This window comes from Anas acuta, chromosome 2 (genome assembly GCF_963932015.1).
Source record: "Anas acuta chromosome 2, bAnaAcu1.1, whole genome shotgun sequence".
Classification (NCBI taxonomy): Eukaryota; Metazoa; Chordata; class Aves; order Anseriformes; family Anatidae; genus Anas; species Anas acuta.
The window spans coordinates 150,242,353-150,266,799 of record NC_088980.1 but is presented as its reverse complement, the minus strand read 5'-3'; the positions used below and the strand labels follow the sequence as shown (position 1 = coordinate 150,266,799).

Here is a 24,447-nt window from a genome sequence, read left to right as displayed (position 1 = left end):
TACTGTAATTGGAGCAAGTTAGAGATAATATGAGCCTTTCATACAATAAAGAGCATTGGCTGTGATGCTGCAGTGGTGAAAGACTCAATCTTAAGTTTAGCCAAGAGAATTATATGATGTGGGTGCCTGCAAAAGCAGGAAAACACCGTGATGTTCCAGCTGTATGTGTCAAATACTTATGAAAACCATTAACGTTCCAGTGTTGACATTTAGTCGGTTGTTTTCTTTCCAGCTCTGCATGGTAAAATATTTCTAATACAATACGTTTTTTCTCCCTGTTGCCTAATACTTTTTGTGCAAAAGAATCACATAAAATGTTGTAGGTTAGATAGCCAAGCCTTAAAATGTAACATAGTTCTGTATACTGAAAGGTTCTGGTGGCTTGTCTTTGAATAAAGGTTTGAATTAAATGACTTAATTGGCATTAACTTACTTTATGTGTGTGTGTGCTCACAAGGAAGCTTCGAAGTATCCAAAGTGGCTCTAGTCAGCATGCTTTTATGCATTGTTTCAGTACCAGATGACTGAAGACTTTGGTATTTCGGCTTTAAGCACAATGACCTAAATAGTCTGAGAATGTATTTTTCTTACTAAGAATTATATGTGGGAGCAGACTTGGCCTCTCAGTATCATTAAGACTAAAGTTGCCTGACCTCTCTGTCAGTCAGCCCACCCTTACATTATGTCTCCCTATTGGATTTGACAGGGCTGTTTCCATTGTTGTGGTTCGCCATGAGAAACCCTAATAAAAGCAGGAAGGTGACCAGATTTAAAACCAAAGACCGGATAACTTGTGCTGCTGCAAAAGTCACTTCATATTTCAAAGAAGATTGAGCTTACGGACCAAGGACTAAAGAATGGTGAAGTGTGAGATTAGATGAATATACAGGGTCATGAGGCTGCATTTCCCTGCATCAACGTTCACTGTGGCACAGGGGAGTTAAAAGCAATTTGGAGAATGTAGGACTATCATAGGAGAAAGAAAGGATGCAGACAACAAAGAAAACACGTTGCATTTTTAAAAGAGAAAACATATATTGCACTATAGAAAGGAGTGTGAGTGCATCTAGAAAACTGGGAGAGAGACAATGGACCAAAGAGCTGCTTTCAGTGCAACAGAGTGGATTTGGAGCAGTCAGCCACAAATAAAATGAAAAGGTTTTACAAAAAAATATGTACTTAAAAAGTTCTTTTACCAAACTGACAATCAAGCCGAATACCTCAGGAGGGGTGATCTAAAAGTCTAGTCATACATACCTACCAAGCCTACCAGATGGGTAAGACTGTAATTAGGAGGCTCTAAGGCCAAGCTGTTGAGCTGCTAGCTGAAAATTTTCTCAAATTCCAGAGGCATATCCATGTTCAGGCTGGAGTGAGGACGGAAAGATTATATGTTTGTTTTTCCCAAACATGAGTCAGTAATGAAGCATTTTAAATCTGTCCTCTGTTTACCAGCTCCAGGGCAGCAGATTAATACTGGGGTTGCCTAGTATAATAGTTCTCAATGGTATTCAATTTTGTATATATTATGCTTTAATATATTGTGGTGCAGAAGACAGTGAGGTCACAGTATTATGAAAAGGACCCTATTGTTTAGTTGAGCATTTCCTGTTACAGTTATTAAATTTATTGGAGGTGGTTTATTCATTTATTTATTTAGTTAGTTAGTTAGTTTTAGGATTTGATGGTTTAGAACTGAGATTAATTACTTTTTGCAAAACTGTCTTGTTTGGAATGATGCCACCAAAGTTGTTATACACAGAGTGGAAAACAAATAAATAACACAAAAACTCACTTCTTCATTTACAATTATATTTGTAAATATCCACCTACATTAAAAAAATAAAAAAAAAAAAAAAAGAAAAAGAAAAAGAAAAAGCATATGCTTACTGTTTATGGGGATTAGAATTATTTAAGTACTATATTTAGTACCCCAGTGTCCATACAATAGCCTTTTAATGTTTCTTTAACAGTAACTGTGGGATTTTGGGTTGATTGATCAACACTGTTAGTGTGATGGTCCATTTTCCCCCAAAGTGCTTATTTGACTCAGTGTAACAAAACAGCCAATGCCAAGCCCATTCTCCATAAACAATACCCCATTTAATGTCACTAATTCACAGGGATTTGGCTGGTGTTCTGTAAAATTTGATTTTAGGGGACAGTACAGTGCAGGAACAAAGAACATTAAATGGGGAATTTGCCTCAGCATCTGGAATGAAAGACAGGAGGGGCATTGTAGAGAGCAAACAGTGACCCAGAATACTTTTAGATGAGTTATAATGCATCTGTTTAATGGATGAAAAAGAAATTTTCATATTTGCTGAAGATTAAATATATGTATATCAATAAGCATGATATCAGTAAATATTCATAGAACTCTTAGGGTTAAGCTGACGGATGCTGATGCTGTAAAAATTAGCTAAGAGTACTGGAGAGATCCACAGTTCTTTTACCCATGTTATCGTTAAATAAATATGAAAAACTTGAACTCGGCTCTGAGTCTTTTCAAGGCTGGAGATGTGTGCATGACTGCATATGTGAACGTATGCAAATTTATACCTGTTATTAATATAAGAGGTTTTGGCAGGGTACGGTAAGTTTTAAATAGAATCTGTCAGGCATCCATTTCCAGGAGCAGCCACAAAAGAGGAAAAAGTAAACCAGCCTTGGCCAAGGAATAAGAACTGCAGCATCTATAGTTACTGGAAAGAAAGTATGCACTGTTGAGCTAGATGATTAAGGTCTGGGCTTTTTAAAAAGGCCTTAAATCTTTTCTTTTTTCCTTGCCTGTTAGCTATCATATAAAAAGATAACAATGGGCAACATAGTTTAATTGCCCCATCTTTACTTTTTTATACTGAACTAGTTAACAGGCTCCTTGATTCTTCTGTTCTTTTTAATTGTTTAATTGTTTATTGAACAGGGTGCAAGTATAAGAACTATGAGTGTTATACAGTTGTTTTTTTTTCTAACTAGGTAAAATCCTTGGAAACCTGGATACATGGTAGGCAGCAGTAACTTTTCATGCACTGGCAAAGGTCCCAAGCAGCAAACAAAACCTTATGAGTTGTTTTATTAAATCCTTTCAACACTGCAGAAGAAATTTGTGTCCTGCTGAAATCAATGGGAATTTTGCTCTTAGATTGAGGGCAGATGTAACTTCATTTCTTCTTAAATATTATGAACAAGTGTGTGATATACTGCCAACTAAGGATTATCTATTGCCAAATGATCCTAGTAGTGGATTAACAACCTAACCCAAACTACCTTCAGAGCTTTTAGAGATACCCATCAATATGCTTTTCCTTTCTCTTCCAAAACTATTCTTTATCTCACATTCCCTTTATGAAAGATAAATGTTCCAAGGACAGGATGTTCTAAGCTTTAGTTGAAGTTTTGCGTTATCTCTGTTGTGTGCTGTGCTTTACCCAAATGGTCTTATACATATTTCCACAAGTGTTCATGAGCTGAATATAGCATGTGCATGCATCTGACTTCATGAGAACATAGTCAATTCACTCTCTTGAGTCTCTCTTACATCCTTCTTTCCTGGACCAACCCATCCCTATTCTGAAGCTTTTCCATCTTCTGCAGTGTCAAACCATGTTCCCACTCATATCCACAGCTTGTGATAGATATGATGAAAAAAAGGGAACATGTCAGATATGACACAGATATGAGCAAATTTAATCCTTATCAGCGGAGGGAATTCTCAGAGTTTCAAAGTTCATCCTTTTCTGGCTGGTGGTACTACAATGTATAGGCATTTGTGTGTGGTCAAGAAATAGAGTCCAAGAACTTTTGTTTAATTTTTGCAGCTTTTATTGATATACCATTTTGCAAATTAGTTTCTTCTGAACTAAAATAATATCCGTTGGGCTTATTTTGTGCCATATTCAAAAGTTTTCTTGAAAGGGTACTTTCTTGAAAGGTCTACTTTATTTGTTCAGAGTGTTAATTAAAGAAGTTTGTTTATCTGGTGTGACACAGTTGCATGGATGTACAATTACATGGCAAACTCATCCAATAGGACTGTGACCATCTATCTGCTGTAAGCCACCTTGTCTCCCACTTGCTGGCTCTCCTGGGGGGTAACTCCTTCACTAGGGGCTTCACTGGAGCTGTTTTCTGAAGATTGTTCTCCATTACTTGCACTTCCTGCAAAGACAATATAATTAAGATTCAAATATATGTAGCATCTTTTATGCAGCAAGCTAGAAGGTATATGTGTTATTAATGGCACTTTAATAAGAACCTTTTTTATGCAGCTGTAAATGTTCAGGAACCTATATTTCTCAGTTGCAGTCCACTTGCAAAATGCTTTAGGGTAACGACAGATCACCTAATGGTAATTTGGTAATTAATTATCATGCTTCCAGCATGCTTTAAGTAACTGTCACTGAAAATAGTTTGCACTACACCTGTGCATGTCTAGTTTTCTTTTATTATTATTAATAATAATAATTATTATTACTATTATTATTATTATTATTTGTTTATCTCATACTTACCTACCAGGCAGGAATTGTGGGGAGCATAATTTTTTTTTTTTTGGCCATCTGGAATGCATAAAACCCCAAGGACTCATCTCTAATAGACCTCTTCTTCCTTATTCTTTACCTTCAGTGATTTCAGTCTTCCACCCTATTTCAGAAGTGTAGTTGCCTCTACAAGACCAAACTGTGCCAAGAAAGTGTACCGATGGTGTTTATTAAATGTAACCTAGCCAGAGTGCTCTCTGTGCTGCACAGATGTCCCTCAGACTAAAGGAATCTGTTTTCTAGAGGAGATTTCCAAAAAGAAGGTGTGAATAAAATGAGTAAAAGATGAATGCTAACCACAACATTCCTGATTCGGTCTTGACTGAAGTCTGAACTATGAATACTGTTGCTTTGTTTGGACTCTTGCATGGCTACACATAGTGTCTCAGAGCTAATGGAGAAGTCTTTGGTTTTGTTAACCTTTGAATTTTCTAAATGTACAGGTGTGGTCAAATCTGGCTAATTTATACACAGATGTCTACATTTAGGCACATGCATTAGGCAGACAAGATTTCACTTTGGAGGCACTAAAGGTATCTCCTTCTCCACGGTGACATCATTGCTTATACAGGCACTTATTTTAGTAGGACTCGTTCTGCTTAGATACTATTTAGATGAGTAAGGGATATGGATTGGATCCCTGCTAACCTGCTTGGGATGCAGTGAAAGGTCCCTTGTAAAGTGACTCACTGTTATGCAGTGCAGTCCACCACACTATGCAAGGGGAATTTTTGCATTCAGACATACTGTCTGAGTATCCATAAACACTCTAGAGTTCCTGTTTTTAACTGAATTTCAAGTTGTTAACACATTCCCTGGAAAAAGACATCCACAGCTTTTTTCCACAATGGCCACTCTTCTTGTTTCTGGTTTTGATCATCCCCATGGAAACCATCATGATTTAGAATATAAATCATGTCTTTGGATTCATGCTGAAATGCAACCATGGGAACTCCACTTACTAAATCCAAACCTTTTCAAGCACTATCACTTTCATAATTCTCCAGGTGAACTGCCCCCCAAATTGCCAAATTTGCAAACTGGCTTCAGACAAAATTTCAACAGATTTATAAAACATCTGCAATGAAACAGAATCAGACTTTTCCCCATAACTTGTTAAGTCACTGCCAGAAAATACAATGAAGAATCATTGCATTTTTGGAATTACTTTTGGTAAATTATCTTCAATTACAACAACATCCATTTCAATTATAAGCCAGGAATAAATGACACATTCCATCATTAAATATTACAGTCTTATTGCATAATGAAACACCTACTTAACCTTGAACAATATTTTTACATAATGGAAATAAAATTACAGGTAACACTTTTGCTGGATATATATATATACAACAGAATCTAGATCTAGCAGTGAATAACCTAAAAACCATGTAACTTCATCTGTACAAGAGATTCTAAATAATAGAGGTTCTATTCCAGATACCTGAATTTAGGAGTTTGGGTGTAGCTCACTTTTCTATTGGACTGATGCCTAGGGACTAAGATATGGTGCTTTTAGCTTTAATCATCCCTTATTTGTCATTTTTAAGTCAAGGCATTTCACATGGATTCTAAATAAAGGATCAAGAAAAGTTTTTGAAACATCAATTGCAGTTATATTTTATGGCTACTGGCTCATCCATTTAATCACCATTTTACTGGAATATATGTATATATAAAAATATATATTTTTCTTATAAATTACAGGAAATATATGAAGCTAGAAAGATGTTGATTTGAAGGAAGTGGTGAAATGGAAAAAACAGAAATCATCACAGTTGGTTGAGACTGCATCAGAACAGACTCTACAGCTTTGCACTTGGATGTGAAACCTGGATTGTTTTATTAGCAATGCCTCATCCTGCCGTGCTTGTGAACTCCATCTATTTGGCATGAGACCACAAATTGCAACCAACAACAACTGGGTCTCAGTGGTCATACTGGACAGTGTATCATGCAGCCCAAAACACTATCACAGAGATTTAGAAATATAGAAAGGCTCTTTTTTCCCCATATGTGTTAGGTTGGATCTCACAGTAGCTGACTGCTGAATAGTTCCCCCTCAGGACAGAGTGCCAAATGCATCAGACAGAAATGGTTTGCAGCATTGCTGTCTCTGATCTATCATCAAACATAAAGTAAGGATCCCATATGATGGCCTGGCAGCTCTCCAGGAACAGAAAGTCTGGAGCAGTCATGTAAAGACAGAATGCAGTTCATCAGCTCTGAAGGGAGGTAGAGCAAGCTACCCCTTGTACAGGAAAATGATGCTTAGTGATTTAAAATAATTATAATAATAAAAATCTGAAGACCTTATTTCTCTTGACTGAACTGACCTGGACACATTTTACAGTCCTATTTGTCCATTCCTGCTGAGTGTGATTTATAGGATCAATGCAAGTGATCCCATATTTGCATACTGATAGGCTGACACAGCTTTGACATGCATTTGCATGCAGTTCAGCACAACCTCCTCTCAAATGAAGTTGAGGGTGTTCAACAATCAGCATCATACAAAGTTCATACAATTCTGATAGCTGAACTGATGGACATTAGGAGTTGTTTTTTAATAGGGAATTGGGCTTGAAGTATTACCCAAATGCCCACATCAGGAGTTTCTTTAAGTCCCCATCTTGTACTGAGGTCTTGAGCTGAAGTGTACTTGATGAGATGCCTATTTAAATAGAACTCATAGGAGAAGTTTCAGTATTTCAGGGCAAGATAAGATTGAAGATGACTATAGAAGCAAGGTGACAAGCCAACATTACTATGAGATGGAATTTAATAGAAGTGAACTGTGTAGCTGCATTACCATGGAGCTGAGGCCAAGCAAACACTGGCTTGAAGAGCAGGCAGGGCGTACTCACTTCTGCTTGCAGGATAACATGTTGACATGTACTTTCTAAACCTTCTCCTTGACAATGTGTAGTCCATAAATCTCACTGTATGTGTTGTTTTCCAAAATTTGACTCATCTTTGCAAGATTTTTCAGAATTTTTGTTTTCTCTCCGTCTCTCAATGTTTATGTTTAAGTATTTGGCTTTGGTTACTGACAAGGGCAGGATACTGAGCCAGACAGACCTTTGGACTGTCCCATATACAAATGTTGTTGTGTTCTCATGCCAGTTTGGACAGTTTTAAACTTTCTAGTTCTCAACAACAGTCTTCCCTGGTAGATATTTTCCCACCGTTGGTGGGATTTCCTGTAAAGGCTGAGAGTAGCCTCTGTCCGTGGTGCTCAGTGACTTCAACTTGAACTAGCATTACACAAGCAGAATGCTGGAAAATTAAGTCCCAAAAGATCTAGATGCTCTACTCAGGGCATCAGAACAAAATTTCAACCTTGCTTAACGCTAATAATCAGAGTCAAGGTTTACAACCTAGGAATATCTTGACCAGCAAAAAGCCGTTGGAGAGATCAAAATGGTCCCTCTGAATTTGAAAGACACTGAAGGATACCAAGAAACTAATGAAAAGGCCTGCAGTAAAACGTTTAGTCCACTTTTGAAGAAAGACCAGAAGTGATGATTTAGGCTGTCCCTTGAAAAATAACATTTATTCTTTATGTTTGTATAGGAAGCACTAATTTGATGGTTCTGAGACGTTATAGTTTTATGTCACTTAAATATCATTCTCAGTCCATTTGAGATGATTCAGAGATAGCCTGGGCAGCTCAGTGTCTTCAAGAGAACATTTTGTTCACCAAAATGCAACTGCCCTCCCAAATCAGAAAGGATCTGGACTGCGTTCACTGTAAAGATGAGTCCTTAGGACAAAAAAAACACTTGTAAGCTTGCAGAACAGCTCAAAAAATCTGAGCCTGCCAAAAAAGGGATAGTTTTGTTTGCTTTTCTTGAGGCTATCCAAATTTATTAACAACACACACAGTCATGAAGAGAAGTTTAGTTACCAAAATAAATTGAGAGTTCAGTACAGGGCAGCAGACTGAAATCTCAACTGAGTCCTACTGTTCTGAGAAATAAGAAAAAAATGGAGGAAAAAATCTCACAGCTGCATGGGAATTTATGAATACAAAGGAGAACTACAAGGGGTGTAACCAGCACAACTATAAAAAAAAAAAAATCCAAAGGAATTTAGTGTGAAGTCAAGACATGCAGAATCCGTATTTCCATATTAAGACATATCTAAAGCCTCAGTTACAACTTAGCAGTGTATAGAAGTTATTGTGCTCCTTCTCAGTTATCTAAATCTCACCACTCTTGTGTTACCTGCTTCCAGTAGACAAAAGAGGCCAGTCTTCTGGTTTAGGCAATGTCTATATTATGACTGCAAATAGGGAGCAAACTATAAGGTATGGCTTCATCATTATAATCACTGCAGGAAGACTTCTCTCACTCTAACACCAGGACAATGAAACTTCATTACAGACTAACTACTGTGAAAGAAATATGTTCAATATTGCATGCTTTCCATGTTAGTATAATCCCAAACATATACCCTGGACAGTGTAAGATGTTTCATCTCTGAAAAGTCTTTTTCATGCTGACGTAACTATAGTCTGGGGATCCAGACAAAAGAAAACACTAAACAAATAATTGATATTTATTTAATGATGGAAAACACTTTGCTCACCTGTGGATTCTTTCAGTCTTCTGATATAATCAGACCAAAAAGAACAGTCCTCTTTTTTTAATCCTTTAAGAGTTGGCAAGGAAGCAGTGAATTCTTTGTAGTTATCACCATCATCATTTGGCAGAAACATTGGCCAGAGTGGCATCAACCCTGACATTCTTCTCGAGAAACTGTGAAGGTAGTTTGGATTTCTAAGGGAAGGGGAGAAATGACTATTAGAAAACAATGATGTGAACAGTAGAAGGCAGAAAGAGATCAGCGGGGTCAAAGAAATGTGTAACCAGTCTCTCTGACCAACAGGCTTCAGATTCAGCCCTGACTGCTGAATTGTTCATAGTGTCTCCTTTGACAGCCTTTTGTTAGTTTGGTTCACTTCCTAAAAACAGGTACACAAAGCCTGTATAGACACAGGATCATCAGCACCCTCAACAGCCCTCAGTCACAGAGAATCCCAAGGTCGTCAAAAGAGCATGTAAAGTTGTAGTTCCCACCATAGCTTTTTTAGAGATACTGCTTATTCACAAGTATGGCCATAACTCAATAAAGCTGAGGGTTACTCTCAGGGTAGTTGGCAAAGTGGTCACTGTGTCTTCATATGCTTTCCTCTTTTTGGGAATAAGGGAACTCTCAGCCCAGATCCTTCAGAACTGTGGTCCCAAAACTAGGCTCTGAAAACAACATTGAGGCCTTTGTGGGCCCCATAAATTTAAGTAGAATTTGCATGTGCTTCATGGAAATAAATTTCCTATTACTTCTAGCTACAAAACATACTACAAATCTTCAGTACCTGCTTGACATCTTGGCCATGACTTTCCAATACTGTTAACCAAAGATTCCTCAGTGGGGGTACAAATTGCTAGAGGAAATGGAGACTACCTGAATGAGGGCAGAAGATGACCTATATTCTCTCTACTCCTTTCCCCCTCCCCAACCATAGCAACTCTTAAAAGTCATATACTTACCCAGAGTTTACAAAATTGGAGATGTACTGCATAATTTGCAAGGAAAGGCGCTTTTCATCCAGAGTAAATCGTTCTTCATACTTTGGGTAGAAAGGCAGTCCAAATGCATACTGAACATCAAGCAAGAGCTCCAGACCTGAGCTAAAAAAATATATTTATATAAAGATAATTCAAACCATCACTTATGTGTTTGGGGGAGAAACAGAGATAATTTAATTCAAAGAATAAAGCAGAGTTTAAATAATTAATAACCATTAATTACAACGTTCTGAACTGTGGGGCTTCTTCAAACCAAAACATAAAAGAAGAACAATCAACAACATGGAGAATTTGCTGTAAAGGGTCTCTAACATATGCTATAAGAGGAAATTTTGGACAGCAGGGCACCTTTGATGAATTAACTAGGCATGTAACCTAAAGTGATAGAGCTAAAAAGTCACTTGGTATTCAGATTTTGGTTGTACTTGGTTATACATATTTTCACTAAAATTAAATTCAAAAAGCAGAAGTAAATGGTGGCATGGAATCTGGCAGCCATGATGGAAGGTTAATTATGGTTTATTTCACAAACTTGGAATTAAATCTTGGCCCTTCTTAATGGTAATTGGAGTTTTTCCATTGATTTCATTGGGGCCAGGATTCTGCCCCAAGTCTTTGGATAAGGAAAGATGTAATAGGAGATGTTTATGAAGATTTCTCTTAGAGGTACTTTTAATCTAATTTCTGTGGTGGCTGGGAGAGTGGTTTTAGTTCACGCAGTCTGTTCTCTCCAAGTTTTATATGGCAGTCAAGTCAAACCAGCTTGAAATAATTGCCTGGTTCAGTTTTAAGAAAGAACCATTGTTGTTTACTTCCAGCTAATGATTAACACAAATAGTAAGTAATATTTTAACAATTCAAAGACAAGACTGGCCAAGCAAGACAACAACCTTTGCAGGACATAGTAGCAAAGGTTATAATAACACATGTCCTGCAGAAAAACAGCAGTCAACTTCTGATAATAAAATTAAAACTACAGTATGCTCAACATATAGCTTTTCGCCACAACTCAGAGCAAGATATTTGTGGTCTGGAGTCCAATTGTGTTGTTGGTATCATGCAATTAAACAAAGGTCCAATTCACTTGGTTAAATGCTGCAGGAAGGCAGACAGGGCCAGGGGACCTGGGAGAAGGAACAGATGTCTGTAAGGCAGAGACAAACAAATCCCAGATCCACTCAAAAGGATTTCATCTGCAGTGGCTGCAGAGGTTGTTGTTGAAAGGTGGCACAACTAAAACTATTTTATCTTTGGACATGAAATGCAACAGCATTGATATAATCCACATAGTGCTTCTCAGAGAACAAGGCTTGTATTTCAAGCCATCATGGTCAGGTGGACTGTAACCAAGGTGACTCCTTCACATTATACGAGTGGTGGGACTACCCTATCCTCAAAGCCTCTATTTTAAAAAACAAACACACAACCCTCTAAATGAAATACATCTTTGGTAGTATTTTCCTTAGTCTTATCATAATACCTCAGTAATACTTTGCATCTGGAAAGTGAATTATTCACAGATTATTCACCAAAAAAATGCAGAACTGAAACAAGATTAAAGCATATTTTTCTTCCCCAAATGTTTATAGAAGGATTAAGCAAGATCATAGTTTAATAATTTTTCTTTAAAAATAATTTGCTTGGCCCAATATATTACAGCAATATTTAACATCAGCATTGCAGCAAAGGTATTATGCACTTAAAGGAGCTATTATCTTTTCAATAAAAAGTCACTTTTGAATAGAAAGATGACATGAAATTAGTTGAGATGGATGGAATGAAGGGACAAACCTATCCATTTAAGGAAGTCATATGAAGGGTGACTTTAAATCTAAATCAAGTAAGGGTGTTCACCCAAATGCAATTGTGTTTTCAGCCCTCATGTTCCTAGAGGTAAAATCTTGTAACGTTACGGCACAGATTAAAATTCTGCAAACTCTTGTACTGAGATCTTAATAGGAATAAAATTATTTGTACGACTATAGTGGATTTGATACAGAACACAAAGTGGTACAATCTGATGGGCTGCTTTCGATATACCTGGTTGGTGGTACCATGTCCTGGCCAGTATCAGTAGTAAGAGAATGAGAAAGAAAACACAAGCCTAAGAGTGGAAAGAGGCACATGTTTGCATGCACAGATCAGCAACAAAGTTAAATCTTTCACAGCTGTGAAAGATTTAAATAGCAGCTAGATGGAAAATATCAGGGGAACTTTTCTGATCATCATCTATTAGTACCAGAGGGGAGTGCAAAGTGGCCCAAAACAAACATTTTGCCCTAAGCCCAAAACAAACACACAAAGTGGCCCAAACAAAGATTTTGAGTAGCATGTAGGATTTCTGAGCAGACAGAGAGATCTCAAGGTAGCATCAGGTAGTGACAGTGTTTTCGCTGGAATGGGAGAAATAGAGAAGTGACAGATAAGCATGTCTAGCTTAGCTGTGGTACCCTGATAGCTCTGCATGGAGGCTGTTCTTTCCTAAGCTGCTCCAAACTGCACTCCCAATACTCCAGGGTGCCACGTAGTTGACTCATCGGTATCAACTCTAAATGGGGAAATGCAGAGCCTAATGACTGATGGAGGACAGTTCGGTAAAGGGAAGGACTGCAGAGACAGTGGGAAAAGGGATTTTTTAAGTGTTTCTAAGTAATAAAAACTTATATCAACTAAAAAAGTCACTTTTCAAGCAACAGATCTCTTTAATAAGAACAGTGAATGTAATTACATGTAAGGATTTATTCTTGGTTTTGGTGACTTCATGGAGCTAGTACTTAATGCAAAAGATACTGCTTCAAATCTTCTGTGTATATATAAATATGTATATAAACGGATGTCATAATTTTTAGAAACAGTTTGACAGTTCTGATGTGGTAGGTAAAGCATGGAGACTGGTAGGTAAAGCATGGAGAAGCTGAAAGCCAGACTCTGCCATTTGCTCACACTAAAGTGAGTTTCCTTTGAAGGAGAATTGATTACTTCACTTCAGGAGTCACTACTGCAGGTCAGTTATCCAGTGTACAGCAAACAGGTGACAAAATCCAAAACTGTGAAATTCATAGACAACAATTTAACATCAGACCCTGCTGTTGTGCTCAGATAAATTCTTCTCCTATTAATACTAGCAGATTTGCAGATAGAGATCGAGTATCAAAAGCTTTTAACAGGTACCATCTCAGCAACGTCAGGAGGAGCAACCTGGCAACACTGCAGTGCCCTTTGCCTGGACTGAAATGTTCATTTTGAAGATAAGCAAAAATATTAAAGAATAAATTATATATAACCACCCATCTTAGAAAATGAAATGGTACATGATTGCAGGGTGAAAAAATATATATCACAGGATAGCTGGATATTTATAGAAATCTAATGAGCCAGTGTAAGGCCTGGTGTGAACTCTGCAGTTCTGGGGATACATTCAGTTCATTGTGTCTCCTCACATTACAAAGTCCTGCCAGACAAATGGGGAAAAGCATGTGAAAAACAGATGAACACTTTTCTTTCTTTCTTCTTTTCAGGAAAATCAGGGCATATGGAAAAAGCTTAACTCCTAGTGGTATTAAACTGCCAAGTTTATCCCCTTTTGTACCAAAAACGTCCTATAGATACGTGTTACTTGCAAAAGTATCCTGGAGTTTGCTGTGTCTTTTCCACTTGGTTTATTCCCAATGCACGCAAAGTTCAACTTTGCGCTATGGCTGTGCCAATGGAAGAAAATAAAACTGAGGCAGCAGACAATAAATTCAACATTCTGAAATCTCACACTAAATGAAAAAAATACACATATATCATTGATCTTAATAAAGGAAGGAAGCATTGTTATCATCTCAGAACTCCTAAATAACACATTAGAGAATTTTGCTAGTGAATTACTGTATTAAAAAGCTAGCAATATGGATGTGTTCTTCTGAAGCCCCGGAGCAATACAGAAGGTCTCTCTACGTATATGGACTGTGGGCTTATCTGCTAGATGACATTTTCTGGAAACAGCCTATCCCATTGCAGCACGTGCAGTTCCAAAAAGAGCTTTGTACTTTTCTGAATTTTGATTAACATAAAGCTGGTTTCTGATGCTTCTGAGTTTGGTGCTTTGTACATTTATGTCTAACTTCCAAGATCAAATCCAAGTACTAAAAAATCTGCTGAATGATAAAGGCCACTAAGCCACTCTGTGGGAGGAAAAAACAAGTTGTCTAGACTTCAAAACTTCAGCAACACAGATGCTGTCTACAGACATAAGAATGGCGTGATGTGGTTGATTTAGCGAGTGTTTTCATAGCTGCAGCAGGCATAATGCAACAGATAAAGCCAGAAGGATGACAGGCAATTCCACCAAGAACAGAAAAACAACTTTTTCAGGGATGAGAGGGAGGACAGCTTTATAAACAGTGACAAGCTGTTGTTGCAGCAAGTTTACTACCTAAGGACATTGTGTTGCCTGCCCACGCATGGAAGCAGCAGGCATCGTAGCTATGCTTGTTACCACCTCTCTAGTGCCTCACCTGCCCTCTGTGGTTAGGTGAGTTCCTTTGAAGCCCAGAGACCTGATCTGTGCCTTTCTGTCTGCCTCCACAGCACCCTGATTAACAGTGGTCCTCCATACTACAAGGTGTTGCTACTCATGGACTAATAGCCACAGTCATGGGGAGAGTGTCGAGTGGACAATAGGTGGAGGCCAGATTAAAGGACTGCAGAGTAATCTGCCAGGGTTATGTTCATTATGAAAGCAGAAGAGATCTCCTTTAATTAAAGTGATATTAAGAGAATCCAGAACTAGTTTAGCATAACAGCAAATTAAAAAAATGAAAATACTTCACATAATTAATGGATTTATACACATTTTTTTGTCAGTCAGGAGTTCTCATCTTCAGAATTACAGATTCATATAACGTGTAACCGCAATCCAGCCAGTTATGTTCACCTTGGCATGGAGCAGTCTTTTAACAGCTCACAATAACACACATAAGAGTGCATAGTCAGGAGGTGAAGACAGCCCTAACCAAAATGACTCAAAATAGACAGCAGCTCATTAATATTAGAGGAATCTGTACAGTGCACAAGAGTTTGAGTTTTGTAAAAGCTTTTGTGACAATTATGATGGTAATATTAATAAGATAGAGCCTCTTTAACTCTCAGGTTAGACTTCTCCATTGATAATAATGATGTTTTGCTGTCCTATGCAGCTGATGGTCTGGTCTCCTTAGTGAGGAGAGCACTGAATTTTATCCATCATCAAATTTAAGACAGCACATCTGGTGCCACAGTGTGACTTGGAAACTATGCTGGCCCAGAAAACAGTGCTACTTCATATATCAGTAGCATGCAAAAATCACCCAGAAACCTCCTCAAGGGTTAACAAGGCGAATCTTTGTATAGTTCATAATATTATCTCTCAAAACATACTTTCTTCTATCACATATTTCTTTACTGTAACTAAAACTGTACCCCAGCCCTTCTCACTAATCCTAGGCAATGCTGAGCACTCACATTCCTCCTGCATTGTTTACAGTAAGTGTTTACTCCAAGGCCTAAGTGTTCTCAGAAAGAGAGTGACAAAATGGCATCTGGACTACATATATTTTTGCCACAGATCATTAATGCAGGAGCTGGCGACGCATCTCACTTCATTCAAAGAGGAACTGAAGAGTAAAGCAGACACTGTGCCACGCCAGGCTTGGGAGAATGCTACCACGTGGACGAGGATAGCTTGCTTGCTCTCTGCAAGATCAATTTATCTATATGACAACTGTCCGTTTATGGTTTTATGTGATTTTCCACGTATGCCATAGACTTCAGTCTAGAGTGGGATGTTTAGTCCTGTCCTTGCATCTGTTCATGTCTGAGTGTGTGTGTTTATTTTAGAGACATCCAGTTGTCACACAGGCTTTTGCTAATTGATTTGTACTGCTAAAAGTTCCTCTCTGTTTAAGAAATTTTTGTCTACTTTGCATCATTGCAGTTGGGTCTGTCTTTACTGGCTGACTTTTCCCTCCCTTTTGTTTATCTTGCTGTGAATTATTAAGGGACTGCTCCCTGTGAAAAAAGAGGAAATACCAGTACTTTTTCATCTCTGCATTTTAACCCTGTCTTCTGTCACACATTTGGGGGGGACACACATAAAGTAGGAGAGAGGTGACAGAGTAGAAATGTGTTGCTATACTGTGCAGTCGCCTAATTAGTGAATGGCCTTTTCCGCACTCGGAATATTTTATGTAAGCGTAAATAGTTTTCCACTGTTATAATTATTCTTTTAATGTATCCATTCCAGTACCCCTGTGAGGTTGTTAGCAGTAGTCATTATAGATATTATAGGTATTACTATCATCTTTATGATATAGGCAAAAAACACAAAGAGCAAAAGGCCCATATCCTGTGTAAACCGAGGTTTCTTGCAAATTTTAGCCACTGTCCCATGTGAAGCTCCTAGCTTCACAGTGTTGCTGCTTTGGCTTGCAGGGAGGCTGCTGGGCAGCTTGCAATGAATGTATGCTGTACGGAGGGGAAATGCCATAGGGAAATTGAGGGAGGGAGGTCACATGGCAGAAATGGGATGGAGAATAAGAAAGGCTTCATTTAAGAATGAACAACAATAATGTTTAAACAAAAAAACTTGGAGTATATTCAGCAACAGACCTAGTGGGAGGTCTTCAGGAAAGTTGTGAAACAGAGGCCTTATGGAAAACAAGGGTATAATTTCATAAATAGTCCTGTGATACTGTGAAAAGATGTCTTTAGGTATATGCACAAGGTGAATTCTGCAATTATTTTTTTTTAATGCTTGGATTTGCAACCTAAACAACATTATTTTAGCAATATTTGCAAGTGGCCTAGCCTACAGCATTTGAGCTTCTGCCTTATGTTCCCACAACACATTTTAGACAGTGGACTGGCTCTATTGTATGTTTGTTTGTTTTTAAAGAGGGTTATGTGAAAAGTAAACTAGCAAGTTCAGTACCAAAATTTAAATTAGCTTGGAAGATCACTGACAACATAAATTTTACTGAAATGTGTAGCTAAGTTCTATGTAAACTATTATTGTCCTGGAGAGTGTGAGGAGACGTAAATAACAGGAGCATGAGAAATATTTTTAATAGGATTAGATAAAAGAGGAAATTCTCATTAATTTAAAATCACTGCCTCAAAACCAGTGACTCTAAATTGTAAAAGGACTATTTCATCTACATTCAAATAAGATGTTATCATAGATGACTGGGTCACAGTCATTCTCCAAAGCAAGAGAAACTTGCTAGCTTTTTTTTGCGAATACTTCTTTCTGTGTGGTTAGATGTTTGGCATTCCATGGCTTGGCTCTTTTTGGAGCCTTGTAAAAGTCACTTATCTCAGCCTCTCGGTAGCCAAACAGAGCACTGTGAACATTCCCACTGGAGCTGCCAGCGAAATAATGGCTCCCGGAGGACTGAGTTCTCCACTAAAAAGAAAGCCAGCCTGTGTTACCACAGCATAATAGCCTTCATCTGTAACCTAGATCTTGGCTGGCTTCTTTCAAATGCTTTTTCACTATGCTATCAGGAAAGGAAAGAAATACACAGTATACAGGCAACTTCTCAGTATCAAATGGTGCCAGTAGGAGCATGCTGACCCCCACCTTCCCAAGGTCTTCCAAACAATCTTGGCCCCTCATCTCTCCAGAGAACATCTCAGAAGGCAGAAAGGGTCTCAAAAGGGTCTCCTTACACACTGCTCCTGTGTAAGGAAATGGCAGATCCCTCATGTCAAGCATCCCTGCGGGCTTTTTGCTGCCCTGATGTGTGGCTCTAGGGGACAGGAGAGGCTGCTGTCACTGCAGCTTCCGTGCACTCAGGCTGCAACAGGAAGGGACCAGGAGCTACTGTGCTGTGTCACATAGAAGCACAAAGTGCTAACCACTGCCCACAGACCTCGATGTCTCCTCCAGACTTCTAGGAGGAGCTGGGTTTAAATAAAGCAAAAAAAAAAAAAAAAAAAAAAAAAAAAAGACCACCTTAATAGTCTCTGCCTACCAGCTTGTTCTAAGCCCAACAGAACAACTCATTTACACCTCTCACTAGCATTTAAACCTTTCCGTCTATATGATGCAACTTCTGAAAAATTTCCAAGCAAGCTGCTTGAAATGTGAAGGATGACATAGATCATGAGGCTGCAAATGCTCGCGTTCAAAAATATTTTTCCTCCCACGAGACAGTCTGCCAGCTGATCAGCAGTCATGATGCTAGAGAGGGAAGGAATAAAACCCAGACCCTGACCACAATGAAGACCAGGCAGTGCAACTGTGATGCAACTGCAGTGACCTCAAAAGGGGGCAGTGTTAAATTAATGTTCAGTCCTTAGAAAATTTTACCCCACTTACCTTGAGAACTGTGAACTCATGTGACTTAGACAACATTCTGGTTTGTTGTTAAGGATTTATCAGATACAGAGAAGAAATCTAAAGTTCTAGCTAAAACTGGCAAAGGTATGAAAGTTGGAAAAGTGAAGCCCAACTTAGACATCTTACTTGAAGTGCATCAGTTGAGAAAAGCTTTCCTATACAGTCAACAAAGAGGAATAATTTATCAGAGCCTGACACTTCCTTTGCAAACATAAATTGTTCATTTGAGGTATATGTATCTACCCATTTACTCCACAAGGTGCCGAAACAAGCAGCCATGTTTCTGCAAACTGTAAATCTGAGAAAAACAATAAAACATATCTCCTTACCTGCTCTGTGCGGAGCTTTCAGGTACGTGGTACATGAAGACATTTCCTCTGGAGTTAGCAGCCCAGTGATTTGCCATGTTTATGATGGGACATGTGATAAACTGGTCACTGATAAAAGAGGAGGAGTAGGGAACAGGCAGTCACATTAAAGTAAAAGAAGACTCAAAAACAAAAATAAAAACACAACTATCAGGCATCTCTCTGCACTGGCAGCTTTCTTTAAGTCTTCCAGAACAGCTCATATCTCTGTCTTCAAGTGAACTGAAAGAAACCACATGCACTGTGTGAACCCTGTACATTTTAGAATTCAGTACAGTTTATCCATGGTTACAGTTTTATGGAGTGTTGAACAACGGTAATACTAAATACATAGAATCTGTCATGAAAGGAGCATCCTGGACAAAAGCAGCCCCTTTTTAGTCTAGTTGATGGGGGCTCAGGCTTGTAATATTAGAAAGTTCCTTCCTCTGGCACTGGTAGGTTGCAACCATATCCAGTAAAAAGATTTAGATATTTCTGGGTTAAGGATCAATGCTATCACTTCAGTAATTAGATCTGTGTGATTTTTTGCAAAGTTTCCAGAGCTGGCAGAGGGAGGTAAGAGACCACTTTTGGAGATGTCCTGCAGGGCTTCTGGCAGGGCTCTGCAATATGGAACAGCTGCTGCAGCTGCATGTCTGGGAGAGGAAGGTTAAACAAGAGTGTAAGGAAGTAGATCAGTTCATCATTATGTGTTGCAATACAAAGGTATGAGCGAAGCAAATACATCCAAAACTTCCTAGCTGCCATTGCCTCAAAAAAAGAGGCTGGAAGTCTGGAAAGTGGGATAAGTGGTAGCTGGAAAGAGCACAAGAAGTTCAAGAGGGGCAGGAAGACAGCAAGACACATTACTGCGTGATATCTCATCATGACTCCTCAAGGCAATATCTTACATACAAAAATGTATCACCACTTCTCATTTTAAATGCACATCAGGACCCTCTTTGGGTGTTTATATATCCATAACATGAGCACACAAATGTATCTGCTGCAGAAGTGGGAGGTTTCATTTCTCAGTCGAGTGACTCTGAAACACTAGCTGCTCCTTCAAACTTGGTGGATAAAAAAAGAATGACTGGTGGCAAGAAGTACCAGAGAAGCATAAAAACATGTTGCTATATTTAACTAATATGATTCTGAAAACCACTGTTTGGGTAGCTATCTTGGTTCAGCAGAGTTTATTTTAAGCCCATCTCTGAGACCACAAGCTATGGGCCGACTGACCACAATGTTCTTTGACGGTTATGGTTGACAACACCCATACGAAATGAAAATTACCATTCTTCGCATACCTAGCAGCATGAGGTTTTACAGGAGCAGATGGCCTTTGAATACTTGGGAATCTATGGAGAGCATTAGTTCTCAAGAAATATTTTGAGATACATTCACTATTTTAAACTGTTTCTCATTTGGTGTTATGAGGGTAAAAAAAAAATAAAAAATAAGGTCAACTATTCTGGGCAAATTTAAAAAAAAAAAGCACAAAAATGAAATGTCTGTTTCTTATAGGCATGGGGTACCAGAGTTTTTAAAAGAAAAAAGAAAAAAGAAAGGAAAAAGAAAGTGAAACTAATTTTATACCTAGGAAAAATATCAGAGAATTGTGGCTAAAAGTGGAAATGTTTTTAAACCATAAAATATGCATAATATATGTAATTTATAACAACTACTTATGTTGCTTTCCACTTAAACTTCTTAAATTCGTTAAAACTTGAGCAACTAATAACTTCCCCACACAAAACTTTTCTGAGATTAAATATCTATGCTAGTGGTAAGTTTTTTGTTAAAAACAGAAACAAAACTATTTTGTCTATTCTGTACATAATACTGATGTAGGTGACTGTAATTCTGTAACTGCTGTCTCCAATCCTGCTATAGCTGAAGTTATTTCCAAATCATTTAAAGAAAAAAAAAAAAAAAAAAAAAAAAAAAGTGTTATCTTCAGATGTCGTGGTTTCACTTCTAATCCTCCTGCTTGTTTGGAGTGACTCTTTAAGCTAATCACTTCTTTTCCTAGCAAAGTTATTTCCTTCATGCTGTAAATAAGCAGGTAATTAGGTAATTCCTACATCCACGAGGCTGTTGTGGGGCACTTACAGGCTCAGAGTCAGAAGAGCTCTTTGTATAGCACATCCTTGCTGCAAACAAGTGGTGTGCTACCTGCTGTAGCTTTGCAAAGGTCATCCCTTGCACCACACTGAGCCCTGGGATGAACACGGATGCCCAAATGTGGCAGCCCTGGCTTGTAACAGCTCCTTATAGAGGTAAGCTCTAGATGGGAAGATCACACTGCAGAGACTGGTGTCCTGTCCCTGGGCAAACGTGGCACAGTGCAGGACTTGAGAAATGGCACACAGCTCAACCCACAGCCTCCTGGGCTTGTTTACTCTCTGACCACAGTCCACCAGCACACCTGGACCACCCAGAAGACTTCCCAAACAGATTTAGTCACTGCTGTCTTAGATCAGATGTTTCCAAGTGACTCTTGGCTCCTATTCATCTTCCACTCCCTGAGGCTCCCCTGGAGCAACCGCTTGCAATTCTCATGGAGGACAAAGGCCTACTGAAAGGAAAGCCTTGTCTCTGAAGTCCCGTGGAGAGGCCCATGGTGTGCCAGAAAGCTGTAATGCTGAGAGGACAGATACTGGGAGCTTGTAGATGTGGTGCCGCACTTGAAAACAGAGGTGAAATGGACTGGGTTCAGATCACCAGATTATAAAACACACCACCTTAGAAATGGAAAGAGTTTTTGTAACTAATCTGCATGCGAAACAGAGAAAGGAATGAGGAAAGTGTTTTCTGATTTTTTTTCTTTTTCTGAAGATCTGTTCCAGTTAAACATTCAGCCCCAGAGTTTGCACAGAGGCAGGAAAAAGGAGGTAAGATTTCCTCTCAGTTTGCCTTCTTTCAGAGAAATGATCTGAGACTACTTGGTAGCTCTCCACCTGCTACTGGGTAAAGCATATCAAAGCCACTATGTGACCCAATATATTCTTCTGCTATGGGTAAAATGGAGATTAGCAAGAGGCAGAATTGTGCTGAGAGCCTATTTTCTGCACATTCACAAAGTGCTTTATGTTGGAGACTAATCTGCAGAAAGCCTAACATTTTGAAGAAATGTATTTTCCAGGTTTCATAATATAAGCCTTCACACAATTGTTGAAATCAAAATTTTCAAACTTGACCGCCAAACAAACAAACAAACAAAAAACAGTAGCACATACCTAAACAAGCACTTAAAATAATAAAAAAAGTACTGTTTCTCAATATTTTTTTTTTCTGCAGTCTATAACAGCAAGTGTCATGTCTCCAAATTTCAAAAAAGTAGGAAAAAACAGCAAAATGTATAGTTGGGTCATTGCTTTTGAACAAAAGCCAGTTTAAAGAAGGCTCAGGGAAAATTTGATGCAGAGTGTGCATACTACCAAGACATCTTTGATATGAAAGAGTGTAAAAAAGAAGCATTAGTAATTTGAATCCAACATATGGTTCAGGAAAACCAACTCAAACTTTTCACAAAGGATAAAAATTAAAGGATAAAAAATTCAGTTTCTGTTTAACAACGACTTTGGAAGACTTACAGAAAATGAAATCCTGTTCCTTATTTTCTGTGCATTTGCATAAGAATTTCTCAAATTATTCAGAATACTAATGCACACGGAAGATCAGCAAAACAAACCTTTCTTAACCCTAATCATACAATTGCATGATTGCATATCATACAGTCATACATAGGATGAGTTTCTTACCGGGTGGCATTTTCCAAAGCTCTGGAAAAAGAAGAATAATCATCGGTTGAGTGTTCAAGGGAGTAATACCATGTAGCTGCCTCTTCAATGAACTTATTAGAGTCTTCGCCTCCAAGAGAATTTTGCAGAGCTTGATAAAAGGCTGTTTTGCTGTTGGCTCTTCCTTGACTTTCTTCAAATTTCTGAGAACAAAACACATGGAATTTGCAAACAAAATAAACCCTTTTTTACGGAAAAATGCAGGCTCAGATCTCCCTTTGCTGGAATGAGTCCTCTGTACCATGACCTCTGATTTAGGGGAGGAAATAGGTGACATTCCTACATTTGCTTTCCCAAGATTGTCATGAGACAGCAGGATTGGCTTCCTCAAAACATACTATGGGTAAAACCACCACACTGACTCCCTAAGCAGATAAACCCAAATTTTAGGTGCAGCGCTGTGATGATATAGCTCTAATACTACAGAAACTCAACTGACTCTCACAGAAATAGTCCACAGAGATAGTTCCTTAGTGGAGATGTGCCCAGCGTTGTCCTGAGGACTCTTAAAGGAAAGCTAAAGGGAAGACAGGGAGATATTGCTCCTTTCCTTTGCAAATTCGAGTGCTATCATATGGGGATATCACTCTTCAGTAAACATCTACAAAGAAATGTGTTTTGTTTATTGGGGACATTTTTTAGGTCTCTCCTGGAATACTATCTGCCTTAGCCTTTGAAGAGAAAACCCACTCCTCTAAAACCCATTGCAAGTAGCAGACATGATCTTCAAAAATCATAACCCCCTACTGCTTTCAGTGAGTGAAATGCCCTATTCATTACTTCGAGAGACTGAAACTGTTCTTGACATAAAGGCATTTCCCACAGAGCAGGACACGTCACTGCAGAATTATTGATAGCAGGGGGACCATTTCCTATGCCAAACTGTTTATCTGACCCTGTTTTTACCAAAGTTAAAGACTGTGGGAAGTTTTCAGCACATCTTTCTCTAAGGAAGCTTTTTTTATTATTATTTTATCAATTCAGACTCTTAAATTTATTTATTTTTTTTAAAGAGATTTTATTTCAAGTTCAGAAACAGAGCAACTTCCTTAGAAAGAAACGAAACTGTAGCCTGAATGTTCCTGTGGATCAAGTCCTTTCTAAAGAGAGCACCTTACAGGTGAACACTGGATGAAATTTGATATTAGAGCTCCAGAGAGAAAGATCTAATAAACCATTTATATTGTTTTGGGCAGCCAGTGTGAAACAAAATAGACCAGTGTCTGCCCAGTCCGGTTAGCAGAGATGCTTTATTGAGTATATTATTTTGATGGTCCACAGCTGGTTTTCATCATGCAGCTAGAAGGTCTTTCCACAACCCTACACAGAAAGTACAGAGGGAATAATTACTTTTCAACAGATTCACAGAAACGAAAGATGGAAAATAAGTCCCCCGCTGCTGATGCCTAGGCCTGTCTTTACTGATGTGCTCTAATGTTTTGTGCAGTGTGATTAAATGACTTTACAAGGGATTTCAAAACACTACCAAAAATCCCAATGCCCAAAAAGATCTTGGCAAGTTTCTTTGTAATAAATAATTCTTTTGCTAGATTTTGGCCCATGCAAACTGAAGAGTCATGTAGTGCCAGTTTTAGTAGCATGGCTGTACTCCGAAAAAGGTCTGCAACTCAGAGCTGATACGGTATTTCAAGTGCACAAAAGCCACATATGAAACTGCATTATACACTTGCCTGCAAAATCATTCAGTTTGCATATGGCATGGACACATATATTTTTCTGCAAGAAATGGAAATTATCTCTGAAGACCTGACTGCAAATTCA

General features: G+C 38.4%; 1 protein-coding gene across 1 annotated transcript in view; it reads right to left on the bottom strand.

Moving 5' to 3' along the window:
* Positions 1 to 3,783: 3,783 nt before the first annotated feature.
* The window catches only part of TG (thyroglobulin), a 153,282-nt gene continuing 132,618 nt past the window's right edge, over positions 3,784 to 24,447 (bottom strand). Inside the window, 5 exon segments of the mRNA XM_068672691.1 lie at positions 3,784 to 4,161; positions 9,141 to 9,331; positions 10,103 to 10,243; positions 18,839 to 18,946; positions 22,627 to 22,808. Of these exon segments, the coding sequence (XP_068528792.1) occupies positions 4,046 to 4,161; positions 9,141 to 9,331; positions 10,103 to 10,243; positions 18,839 to 18,946; positions 22,627 to 22,808 (738 nt within the window). The 3' untranslated portion in view covers positions 3,784 to 4,045.